General features: G+C 42.2%; 1 protein-coding gene across 3 annotated transcripts in view; it reads right to left on the reverse strand.

Moving 5' to 3' along the window:
• LOC138663698 (oocyte zinc finger protein XlCOF6.1-like) overlaps positions 1–12,430 on the reverse strand; it is a 62,473-nt gene that overhangs the window by 36,030 nt on the left and 14,013 nt on the right. For 2 of the 3 annotated variants that reach the window (XM_069749998.1, XM_069750000.1), the window contains 4 exons: positions 4,525–4,674; positions 4,216–4,395; positions 3,983–4,132; positions 3,692–3,782 (listed from right to left, as the gene is read on the reverse strand). In XM_069749998.1, coding sequence (XP_069606099.1) covers positions 3,692–3,782; positions 3,983–4,132; positions 4,216–4,395; positions 4,525–4,596 — 493 coding nt within the window. In that variant the 5' untranslated portion in view covers positions 4,597–4,674. Of the gene's footprint in view, positions 1–3,691; positions 3,783–3,982; positions 4,133–4,215; positions 4,396–4,452; positions 4,675–12,430 lie in introns of those variants that run through there. The other variant, XM_069750001.1, reaches the window with a different exon arrangement.

The following is a 12,430-nucleotide window of genomic DNA, read 5'->3' on the forward strand; positions in this document are numbered from 1 at the left end:
CTACACATAATCAGTTGCAAAAAAAAACATTTACTTAATATAAAACTAATAACTATGAAATACAAACTTTTCAAAACTCCTGCCAAATAGTCCCCAGTTCGACTCTCTCAAAAAAATGTACAAAGAAAATTTTTGAACACAAACTTAATTTTAAGGTACCTTAAGTACTATTAAAAACATATTCAATCAGAAGTAGATGCTGAGGTTTCCCCAGAAAAGTCACACTTGCAGAGCAAATAGCAAGAATTACACACCATTTTTGCATGTGTCAGGCAAATTGCTTTATGACATTTGAGACATTCATAATTTGAAAGCCTTCTGGTTCCGCTTTCCGTTTGGCAGGTGGTGCATCTCCTTCTTTTGTGAGGTGGTGCAGATGGTGACTTTTCACCATCATCTTCTGGGCGGAACCTTTTGAGCTGAACTTGAAGGCGAGAGGGGATACCGATTGTTTTCACGCTTCTCCTGCGTAGCTCTCCAAGTACTAGTTCATGAGCCGATTTTTTCAGATACAATCGTCTACGGAGTGGTTCAAGCTTGTTTTCAAGATAAATTACTTGTGAATTTATACCACCCAAATTCAACATAGCAAAAAATATGACCATTGGCCAGCGTTTGATGTTTCTGCTGACGTTGAAAGTGGAGCACATCTGATCTGCTGTATCCACACCCCCTTTGGTGGCATTGTAAAATGTAATTATCTCCGGTTTTTTTTCTGCCCCAGTCCCAGGATCGATGGCAGCATCATCATGAAGTGCTGATAGAAGAAGTACGATTTTTTTGGCATGTGGTACATAGGAAACTAAAGCCTTTCCATTATGGAATGCAAACATACTGCTGTACTGTTGTCTCTCTTTCACACTTACAAACTGTGGCGGCAATTCCCTTTTGTTTTTTCTTACAGTTCTCACATATGACAGCTTCTGAATTTTCAGATAATCAATCAGATCACAACTTGTAAACCAATTGTCAGCTGTAATATTGCGACCCGATCCAAATAAGGGTTCAGCCAGTCTTTTTACAACATCAATGGGTTTGTTGCTCACACAGTAAGGACCTTCTGGTTGTTTTCCTGCATAAACTTCCAGGTTGTAAGTGTAGGTCTTACTGGCATCAACAAGGGCATACATTTTTATTCCATATTTGTTTGGCTTTGATGGAATATATTGACGAAAGGCACATCTACCACGAAAACCAGGGAGCATTTCGTCAATAGTGAGATTCTCTCCAGGGTAATAACTTTGTTTACAGTTTACAACAAATCTTTGAAATATATCACGAATTGGAGCAAGTCGGTCATGTGTTTTGCGTTCGGTTCGGGTAGTTCAGTCGGCAAACCGAAGGCAACGAATTAGAATCTTGAATCTGTTTATGGACATAACAAGGCTAAATTTTTCAACTCCATCTGCATCTTTACCCCAAAGTTCCTCCAAACTTTGTCTATTTGCCCTATAAGCTCCTGCAAGGTACAGTAATCCAAAAAAAGCACGCAGTTCTATTTCATCTGTGGGCTTGATGGTTCTGTTGCAGATGTACTTGTCCTTTATAATGTCTATATATTGGTTGGTATATGTGACAATAGAGTCCAGAATGTCATCTGTAAATATACTGTTCCAGCATTCAACTGCAGTTTTTGCATTACGTGCAGTTCCTATTACTGCAGGAAGGTGAGTAATAATGTTTAAAGGTTCCCTACGTTTTTTCTGGAATGGCTTCTTGTTCCATTTAGTATTTTTATCTTTTCCAATATAATATGATCCAACTTCTTCATCCTCACCACTGTCACCATCTTGCTCTGTTTCAGAATCCAGGACACATTCTTCCACCTCATCATGAGAATCAATCTCACTTTCCTCTCCTAAATCCTCATTCAGTGTGAGGTCTCTATCATCTAACAGCATGTTTGTTACTTCCTCAACATCAAGTTGTTTGGATAAATTGTACATTTTCCTCTCCATTTCAGCAGATAATCTGAAGCAAGAGAAGGAATATGTTAGGGAACTACTGTATATGCCTGAGCAGCACACTTTCTTTTATAAGATCTCCCTTATTTCTATGAAATATCCTCACATTTTGTGCTATACATTCATAAAACAAGCTAAATAAACTATTGTGATGAATAAAAACATAAAATACCAACCTTACTGAATGTGACGTATTCACATACAATGAGCCTGAGAGATCTGTGCAGCTATATCCTCTCCCCTGAAGCTCTGAAATCCAACTGTGATATCAGGTTTCACAGACCTTCAAGAGACAGGAGACTACCTGGAGGGAGGGGGTTTCCTCACAATCTGGTGAGGAAGGAGAAATGAAAGTAAAAGAGAAGCGCCTGTCAGATCAGTTGTATGTGACGGAGGGTTAAATGGTGGACAACTAACCATAGAATAATGGGAGCACAAAAATGGTACACTGGTGTAATATTAAATACGTACAAAATGAACTAACCAGGTGGTGGAATAAGATTTCTATGCTGGTCAGAAACATGCAAATCCATTTCAACTTCTTCTGATGTGGTCGTTAACTCTTCCTATAAAACCTGGCCAGACCCTCTGTGTTCTGCTGGTGAAAGCTCTGCTTCCTTGCTCATAGGAGAAGCTGTGCTGAATAGGAGTTTGTTATCGCTATTTAAGATTCGTCTTCATGTGCAGTGTGCTAAAGCTATGTGGTTGTAGTTTGGAGTTGTGGCATTCTGCAGTTTGCTGTTGTACATGTGTGATTATCTCCTGTTCCCTTTCTCATTTATTCCTTTCTGTCTCTATCCTCCACCCTATTGTTGGTTAGTGTTTTTTTTATGATAGAGGTTTTCTATCATCCGTGTTTTGTCTTTGTGTCTGGTTTACCTTTCATTTCTGCCCCATGCACCACGGTGTGGTAACTTTAAAAGTACCCCCAGGCAGGGATAGTTAGGGTCCCAGCTCCAGAGACAGTTTGAGGCCCCTCTTCCTTACTGAAGACAGTCACAGCATGTCACACACTCAATCATGGTGGAACATTGGCGCTACTATGAGGCGTGAATAAATGTATATTACAACCATCAACCACGTACAGCTTAGAGATATATCATGGCACAGGTGTAATGTTTTTTGTATAGTTTATCACAATCCCGTTTGAAGTTAGAAGGTTTTAAAAGAAATTGAAAAGTCAGGATAAAGGGAAACTGCTGTTATTGAACAGAAATTTACACTTGGCCTCACTGCACGTTTAATGTTGTCAATCATAAAAGTGAAGTTGGTCTTGTAGGGACCATATGAGCACATTCAGAAGCACAGAAGGGAGAGAAGGAAGATTCATCCAATAAGATATCAGGGTTGTAGGAAGTTAACAGCATCATTACCCTCAACTTTATGTTAGAGGCCTATCAAAAAAAATGTCTTCAAGTGATTTTATAATTTGTCAGCACATTTTACGTACACTGTCATTTGGCTTTGAAGTTTACCGATCGGGGCAGGTAAGGGTCAGCGTCTTCTAATTTAGGAAGGTAGATCTTCCAGGTTGTAATTTCTATAGAAGGACTTTAAATCCCCAAAGTTAGTTGAACAGTTTTGGATGGAGGAGAATGTTGTGGTGTACAGGCAAAATGGTGATCACACTATTGTGATACGGCCGGACTACACCACCGAAAAAAGCAGCCACAACTGGTGACTGAGAAAAACTTGTAACTTCCCTACATTTAGTGGTTACTACTCACCTGGGTAGTCATATGTAGGAGTCTCCTCTTTACACCGCTCATCACCCCTCACATATGTCTCTGAAGTATTAAAATGGATCAGATCTTCAGCCTGAAACAAATATTGTGAAATTTACCGACAAATGAACAAGTCACATCTACAATCAGTTCTAATCCTGCCATCTCTCCACCATTCTCATTACACAAGTATAAAACAAATAATACTGGTGGATAAAACAGGACTGAGCACAAGACCTTCACAGCCGTCTACACATCATAGAAGAGATCACATGACACTTTCTCTCCATCTACCTGATGATCCTGATGAACATTAGGATATTCTTGTTTACAGTCCTGTGGAAGATCCTTCATGACGTCCTTGTACAGATCTTTGTGTCCTTCTAAATACTCCCACTCATCCATGGAGAAATAGACAGCGACATCCTGACACCTTATAGGAACCTGACACATACAATGATACCGTCATCCCCCCGATCCCTTCATAGCGTTACTGTATAATGTCCCAGCATTCCCAGCAGTGTCACCTCTCCAGTCAGCAACTCAATCATCTTGTAGGTGAGTTCTAGAATCTTCTGGTCATTGATGTACTCATGTATCATCAAGTGAGGTGAAAGCCCCGTGATTGGGCTAAGGGGTCTACCCCATCCCTCCGGCAAAGAATCCTGACAGCGATCACTAGAGGTCTTCTTCACTACTGTGTAATCCTAGTTATGGAGAGACAAATTAATAAATCTCACTACAGACATTTCCAGAGTCCTCACCTCTCCAGTTCTGTCCATCTGTTAATCCCATCAATAAGAATGATGTAATGTGACGACATTAGAATCTCTCACCTCTCCAGTAAGCCGGAAGAGGATCTCTAGGGTGAGGTGTAATATCCTCTCCACCATCTTGTCCTGGTCCATATCAATCCTTGATGGGTAATTCAGGAAAATTATCTTCTATAGAAGATCTTCTCTGAGAGAATCCAATACTGTAGAGACCTGAATGGGAAGAGGAGTTGATGCAACATCATAAAAATCCTGTGTAAGGCCGGTTTCACACGTCTTGATATGTCCGGTACCAGAAAAACTGGTACCGGAGATATCCGTGTCTGTGTGTGTAATAATTGTGGCACACATGTGGCAACTGTGTGCCACATTAATATCACACGCATCGGCACCAGAGAAGCAGAGGTATAGTTAGCGCTGTTCCCCATGCTGAAGACAGCGCACATCACTTTCCTGGCGATCAGTGCAAGTAGGGGAACATGATGAGAGTTATATTCAACTAATATTAGTGACAGCAGTCGGCGGCTGATGGGACTATTACTCCCATTAGCCTACACCTGTTGCTGCTAATACCAGTGAGAGCAGGTGGTGACTGATGGGAGTATTCATCACTCACACCTACTCTATAATTAAATAAAAAATCTGGCATGGGTTCCCCTGTATTATCTATAACCAGTCTTGCAAAACTGACAGCTGCTGGCTGCAAGCCTCAGCTGTCAGCGTTAGCAAGGCTGGTTATTAAGAATAGAGGGGTTCCAGCGCTGTATTTTAAATTATTTAAACAAATGAAATGATTGTTTTTTTATTTTTGTTTTATTACAGGAGACGTTGGCTTCAATTGAATGGGCGCTAGGTGAGTATAACTTTGTTATTTTTAAATAAACATGGAAAAGTGTGTTTTGTTTAAGTTCAAATAAAGGACTTTATACTTGCTGTGTCTTTAATTACAACATACAACTATAGGATTAGTAATGGAGAGGAGTCTTATAGACACCTCTCCGTTAATAACCTATGGGCTTGATGTTACCGGACAATACAAAGGTGACATCAACCCCAAAAATATGAACCTCACTTGCCACCATTACAGATAGTGTGGGAAGAGCTGGGCAAAGCGCTAGAATTGGCGCATCTAATAGATGTGCCTTTTCTGGGGCGGCGATAGGCTGCTATTTTTAGGCTGAGAATACCAGCCCCCAGCTTTAGATTGGCTGGTTGTCAAAAATGAGGGGGACCCCACACCATTTTTAAAAATTATTTATTATTTACTTAAATAATTTTAAAAAATTAGCGTAGGGACTCCTTTTTTCTTGATAACCAGCCTTGCTAACTCTGACAACAGCCCCCAGCTGTCAGTTTTGCCTGGCTTCTTATGGAAAATACAGGGGAACTCATGTCGGATTTTTTATTTATTTATAGCACAGGAGGCGGATGATGAATACTCACATCAGCCAACGCCTGCTCTCACTGGTATTAACTGCAGCAGGTGTAGGCTGATGGAAGTAATAGTCCCATCAGCCGCCGATTGCTGTCACTAATATCAGTTGAATATAATGCTCATCATTCTCCCCAGCTTGTGCTGATCACCGGCAGAGCAGGGGAAAATAATGCTAGCAGTCTTCAGCACCCAGCACCGGGTAACGGCGCTAACTGTACTGCTGCTTCTCAGGCAGCGATGCATGTCAAAATGATGTCATCGGTGTGCACGGGAGCAGAACGTTTTGGGGCCCGTGCTGCTAGTAAAAAATGGACACGTCAGCATAGAAATACACTGACATGTGCACAGACCAATTCACTTCAATGGATCTGTGTGTCTCTGGTACGTGTGAAAACTTTCACCACACGTACCAGAGACAGAAACAGAAAAGGCCTAATAATACAATTACTGGAGGTAATAAGGGAAATATGAGATTTATTATTTTACAATATTTAGTTGGCTTCTTTACATCTAGTAATAAAACCTATATATTTTAGGTCACAGACAACAAGCAGTTTCTTCCTTGCAGATAAAGACAAAACACACGGCACTCAAGGTTCCTGTGTGGTGCACAAGTCAGGTTTCCAGCCCGTCAACTAAGTAATAATAAATCACTTGGCACTCAGAGGGTTTTTGTCAAGATGAAAAGTGAACATCCCATTTATTTGTGCATCCAGTTCAAAGATTTAAACGTTTTCGGTCAAATCACAAGACATTCATCAGAAATATCTTTAACAAAACTGAAGTACAGGCAAAAAATCAGATACAGATTAGTGACAATCCTTCATATGATGCACAGAAGAGAAAAACAAATCATGGACAAATCTGACTATTTAGAGCATGTGTTTAGACAACTCAATGACCACACAGTCTATAAAAAAATATCTTCCAATCCTCTTAACCCCTTTCTGACATTAGACGTACTATCCCGTCGAGGTGGGGTGGGCCCCTATGACCACCGACGGGATAGTACGTCATATGCCTATCGCAGCTGACATCCGGCACTATGTGCCAGGAGCGGTCACGGACCGCTCCCGGCACACTAACCCCCGGCACACCGCGATCAAACATGATCGCGATGTGCCGGCGGTACAGGGAAGCATCGCGCAGGGAGGGGGCTCTGTTATGAACTGGTGATTTAGAATCACAATGGACCTGGTGGTTAAGAGCACTGAAAATGACCTGATAGTTACTAATAACATAGGACGAGCTCTGAGACGTGGGAACTCTGCTGACCGCAATCCCTAATCCTATCACACCACACTAGAGGTAGCCGTGGAGCGCTCCTGACCAGACCTAGGCGCCTCGGGCACAGCCTGAGAAACTAGCTAGCCCTGAAGATAGAAAAATAAGCCTACCTTGCCTCAGAGAAATTCCCCAAAGGAAAAGGCAGCCCCCACATATAATGACTGTGAGTAAAGATGAAAATACAAACACAGAGATGAAATAGATTTTAGCAAAGTGAGGCCCGACTTACTGAATAGACCGAGGATAGGAAAGATAGCTTTGCGGTCAGCACAAAAACCTACAAACAACCACGCAGAGGGCGCAAAAAGACCCTCCGCACCGACTAACGGAACGGAGGTGCTCCCTCTGCGTCCCAGAGCTTCCAGCAAGCAAAACAAACCAATATAGCAAGCTGGACAGAAAAAATAGCAAACAAAAGTAACACAAGCAGAACTTAGCTTATGCAGGGCAGACAGGCCACAAGAACGATCCAGGAGAGAGCAAGACCAATACTGGAACATTGACTGGAGGCCAGGAACAAAGAACTAGGTGGAGTTAAATAGAGCAGCACCTAACGACTTAACCTCGTCACCTGAGGAAGGAAACTCAGAAGCCGCAGCCCCACTCACATCCACCAAAGGAAGCTCATGGACAGAACCAGCCGAAGTACCACTCATGACCACAGGAGGGAGCCTGACCACAGAATTCACAACAGGGCTCACTGCGGTCTTCCCTGAGCCCCCCGCAGCAACGCGATGTGAGGGTCTCCCTACCTCCCTCCCTGCTCCAAGCCCGGATCCAAGATGGCCGCGGCATCCGGGTCCTGCAGGGAGGGAGGTGGCTTCACAGAGCCTGCTCAGAGCAGGCACTGTGAAGCCTGCAGTGCTCTGAGACAGATCGATGATCTGACAGAGTGCTATGCAAACTGTCAGATCACTGATCTGTGATGTCCCCCCCCTGGGACAAAGTAAAAAAGTAAAAAAAAATTTCCAAATGTGTAAAAAAAAAAAAAAAAAAATATTCCTAAATAATGGAAAAAATATATATATTATTCCCATAAATGCAATTCTTTATCTAAATTAAAAAAAACAATAAAAGTACACATATTTAGTATCGCTTAGTCCGTAACGGCCCGACCTATAAAACTGGCCCACTAGTTAACCCCTTCAGTAAACACCGTAAGAAAAAAAAAAAAAAAAACGAGGCAAAAAACAACGCTTTATTATCATACCGCCGAACAAAAAGTGGAATAACACGCGATCAAAAAGACAGCTATAAATAAACATGGTACCGCTGAAAACGTCATCTTGTCCCGCAAAAAACAAGCCGCCATACAGCATCATCAGCAAAAAAATAAAAAAGTTATAGTCCTGAGAATAAAGCGATGCAAAAATAATTATTTTCTCTATAAAATACTGTAGTTTTTATCGTATAAAAGCGCCAAAACATAAAAAAATGATATAAATTAGCTGTAATCGTACTGACCTGAAGAATAAAACTGCTTTATCAATTTTACCAAAGGCGGAACGGTATAAACGCCTCCCCCAAAAGAAATTCATGAATAGCTGGTTTTTGGTCATTCTGCCAAATCGGAATAGAAAGCGATCAAAAAATGTCACGCGCCCGAAAATGTTACCAATAAAAACGTCAACTCTTCCCGCAAAAAACAAGACCTCACATGACTCTGTGGACCAAAATATGGAAAAATTATAGCTCTAAAATATGGTAACGCAAAAAATATTTTTTGCAATAAAAAGCGTCTTTCAGTGTGTGACGGCTGCCAATCATAAAAATCCGCTAAAAATCCCGCTATAAAAGTAAATCAAACCCTCCTTCATCACCCCCTTAGTTAGGTAAAAATTAAAAAAATGTATTTATTTCCATTTTCCCATTAGGGCTAGGGTTAGGGCTAGGGTTAAGGCTACAGTTTGGGTTGGGGCTAAAGTTAGGGCTAGGGTTAAGGCTACAGTTACGGTTGGGGCTAAAGTTAGGGCTAGGGTTGGGGCTAAAGTTACGGTTAGGGTTTAGATTACATTTACAGTTGGGAATAGGGTTGGGATTAGGGTTAGGGGTGTGTCAGGGTTAGAGGTGTGGTTAGGGTTACCGTTGGGATTAGGGTTAGGGGTGTGTTTGGATTAGGGTTTCAGTTATAATTGGGGGTTTCCACTGTTTAGGCACATCAGGGGCTCTCCAAACGCGATATGGCGTCCGATCTCAATTCCAGCCAATTCTGCGTTGAAAAAGTAAAACAGTGCTCCTTCCCTTCCGAGCTCTCCCGTGTGCCCAAACAGGGGTTTACCCCAACATATCGGGTATCAGCGTACTCAGGACAAATAGGACAACAACTTTTGGTGTCCAATTTCTCCTGTTACCCTTGGGAAAATACAAAACTGGGGGCTAAAAAATAATTTTTGTGGGAAAAAAAAAGATTTTTTATTTTCACGGCTCTGCGTTATAAACTGTACTGAAACACTTGGGGGTTCAAAGTTCTCACAACACATCTAGATAAGTTCCTTGGGGGGTCTAGTTTCCAATATGGGGTCACTTGTTTGGGGTTTCTACTGTTTAGGTACATTAGGGGCTCTGCAAACGCAATGTGACGCCGGCAGACCATTCCATCTAAGTCTGCATTCCAATGGAGCTCCTTCCCTTCCGATATTTTACTGTGTAAACCTTCTACCAGATCATTAATTATTATTATTATTTATTGTTAAAGCGCCATTTATTCCATGGCGCTTTACATGTGAAGAGGGGTATACATAATGAATATGTTGAAGAGAACAGGTCCCAATACCAACCCCTGCGGTACCCCACTGGTCACAGCGACCCAGTTAGAGACTATACCATTTATAACCACTGTAGCGTGGCTAAAGGTCATGTGATTAATGGACGGTATGTATCGCAGAGGTGGGTGGCCTTGTGATGGAAGCCTGGGTATGTTTTGCTCAAGCAGATCTACTGCTGAGGGATTTGTTTACATTGGGAAGGCTTCCAGGTGATTGGAGAGATGGGTGGGTTCAGTCACCCACAAACCCACCCTAAGAGGCTTGTTTGAATACCCAAGATGGTTTTGTGTTGAAGGACCTGTGGTGATGTCACACTCACCTGACTGGCCATGTGTCAGGTATCTGGATGTGGTTACACTTATGTAAAGAGGTGTGTGTAGCCCATGTGGTGAGTGTTTGGGGAATCTGTCAGGGTGGACAGAGGTCCCTGTGTCCAGATGTGACACTACAGACAGGAGTCTGTGTTGTAAATTCTGTTATCGAACTCCCTCCTGTGGTCATGAATGGTACTTCGGCGAGTTCTGTCCATGGACTCCCTCTGGTGGCTGTGAGTGGAGCTGCTGCTTCTGAGGTTCCTTCCACAGGTGACGTAGTTTATTCTTTGGCTGGCTGCTCTATTTAACTCCACTCAGATCGTTACTCCATGCCAGCTGTCAATGTTCTTGTACTGGTTCAGTTCGCTCTTGGATCTTTCTGGTGTCCTGTCTACTCCAGCAGAAGCTAAGTCCCTGCTAGTTAATTATTTGTTCATTGTTTCCTTGTCCAGCTTGCCATCATGATTTTGCCTTGCTAGCTGGAAGCTCTGGGATGCAGAGTGGCACCTCCGCACCGTGAGTCGGTGCGGAGGTCTTTTTGCACACTCTGCGTGGTCTTTTTGTAGTTTTTTGTGCTGACCGCAAAGATACCTTTCCTATCCTCAGTCTGTTTAGTAAGTCTGGCCTCCCTTTGCTGAAACCTGTTTCATTTCTGTGTTTGTGACTTTCATCTTAACTCACAGTCAATATATGTGGGGGGCTGCCTTTTCCTTTGGGGAATTTCTCTGAGGCAAGGTAGGCTTTATTTTCTGTCTCTAGGGCTAGTTAGCTCTTAGGCTGTGAAGAGGCATCTAGGCCGAGTTAGGTACGCTCCACGGCTATTTCTAGTTGTGTGATAGGATTAGAGGTTGCGGTCAGCAGAGCTCCCACTTCCCAGAGCTTGTCCTGTGTGAGTTTAACCATCAGGTCGTTCCGGGTGCTCCTAGCCACCAGGTCCATAACAAGTCTGTGTGTGTGGAGGAGAAAGCCTCCACAGTGTGTTAAGGCTGCAGGACTGAGCCTGAAGGACTGGACTTTTGTATTTTCCGTTCCTGAGCTAAAGGCTGTTTGTTTACCTGTTGTTCACGCTGTTATGTGGTTTATGGAGTAATAAACCCACTTGAACGCAGAAGAGAATGTGGCTCCTGTTTCCTCCTACGCACCTGAGCGAGTGAAACCCTACACCACTCTCTGCTTTCTATCACTAAGCCAGTTACTAACCCATTTACACACATTTTCCCCCAGACCAAGCATTCTCATTTTGTATACCAACCTCTTGTGCGGCACGGCATCAAACGCTTTGGAAAAATCGAGACATACCACGTCCAATGACTCACCGTGGTCCAGCCTATAGCTTACCTCTTCATAAAAACTGATTAGATTAGTTTGACAGGAGCGATTTCTCATAAACCCATGCTGATATGGAGTTAAACAGTTATTCTCATTGAGATAATCCAGAATAACATTCCTCAGAAACCCTTCAAATATTTTACCAACAATAGAGGTTAGACTTACTGGCCTATAATTTCCAGGTTCACTTTTAGAGCCCTTTTTGAATATTGGCACCACATTTGCTATGCGCCAGTCCTGCGGAACAGACCCCGTCGCTATAGAGTCCCTAAAAATAAGAAATAATGGTTTATCTATTACATTACTTAGTTCTCTTAGTACTCGTGGGTGTATGCCATCCGGACCCGGAGATTTATCTATTTTAATCTTATATAGCCGGTTTCGCACCTCTTCTTGGGTTAGATTGGTGACCCTTAATATAGGGTTTTCATTGTTTCTTGGGATTTCACCTAGCATTTCATTTTCCACCGTGAATACTGTGGAGAAGAAGGTGTTTAATAGGTTAGCTTTTTCCTCGTCATCTACAACCATTCTTTCCTCACTATTTTTTAAGGGGCCTACATTTTCAGTTTTTATTCTTTTACTATTGATATAGTTGAAGAACAGTTTGGGATTAGTTTTACTCTCCTTAGCAATGTGCTTCTCTGTTTCCTTTTTGGCAGCTTTAATTAGTTTTTTAGATAAAGTATTTTTCTCCCTATAGTTTTTTAGAGCTTCAATGGTGCCATCCTGCTTTAGTAGTGCAAATGCTTTTTTTTTTACTGTTAATTGCCTGTCTTACTTCTTTGTTTAGCCACATTGGGTTTTTCCTATTTCTAGTCCTTTTATTCCCACAAGGT

The sequence above is a fragment of the Ranitomeya imitator genome, chromosome 2, assembly GCF_032444005.1.
Source record: "Ranitomeya imitator isolate aRanImi1 chromosome 2, aRanImi1.pri, whole genome shotgun sequence".
Lineage (NCBI taxonomy): Eukaryota > Metazoa > Chordata > Amphibia > Anura > Dendrobatidae > Ranitomeya > Ranitomeya imitator.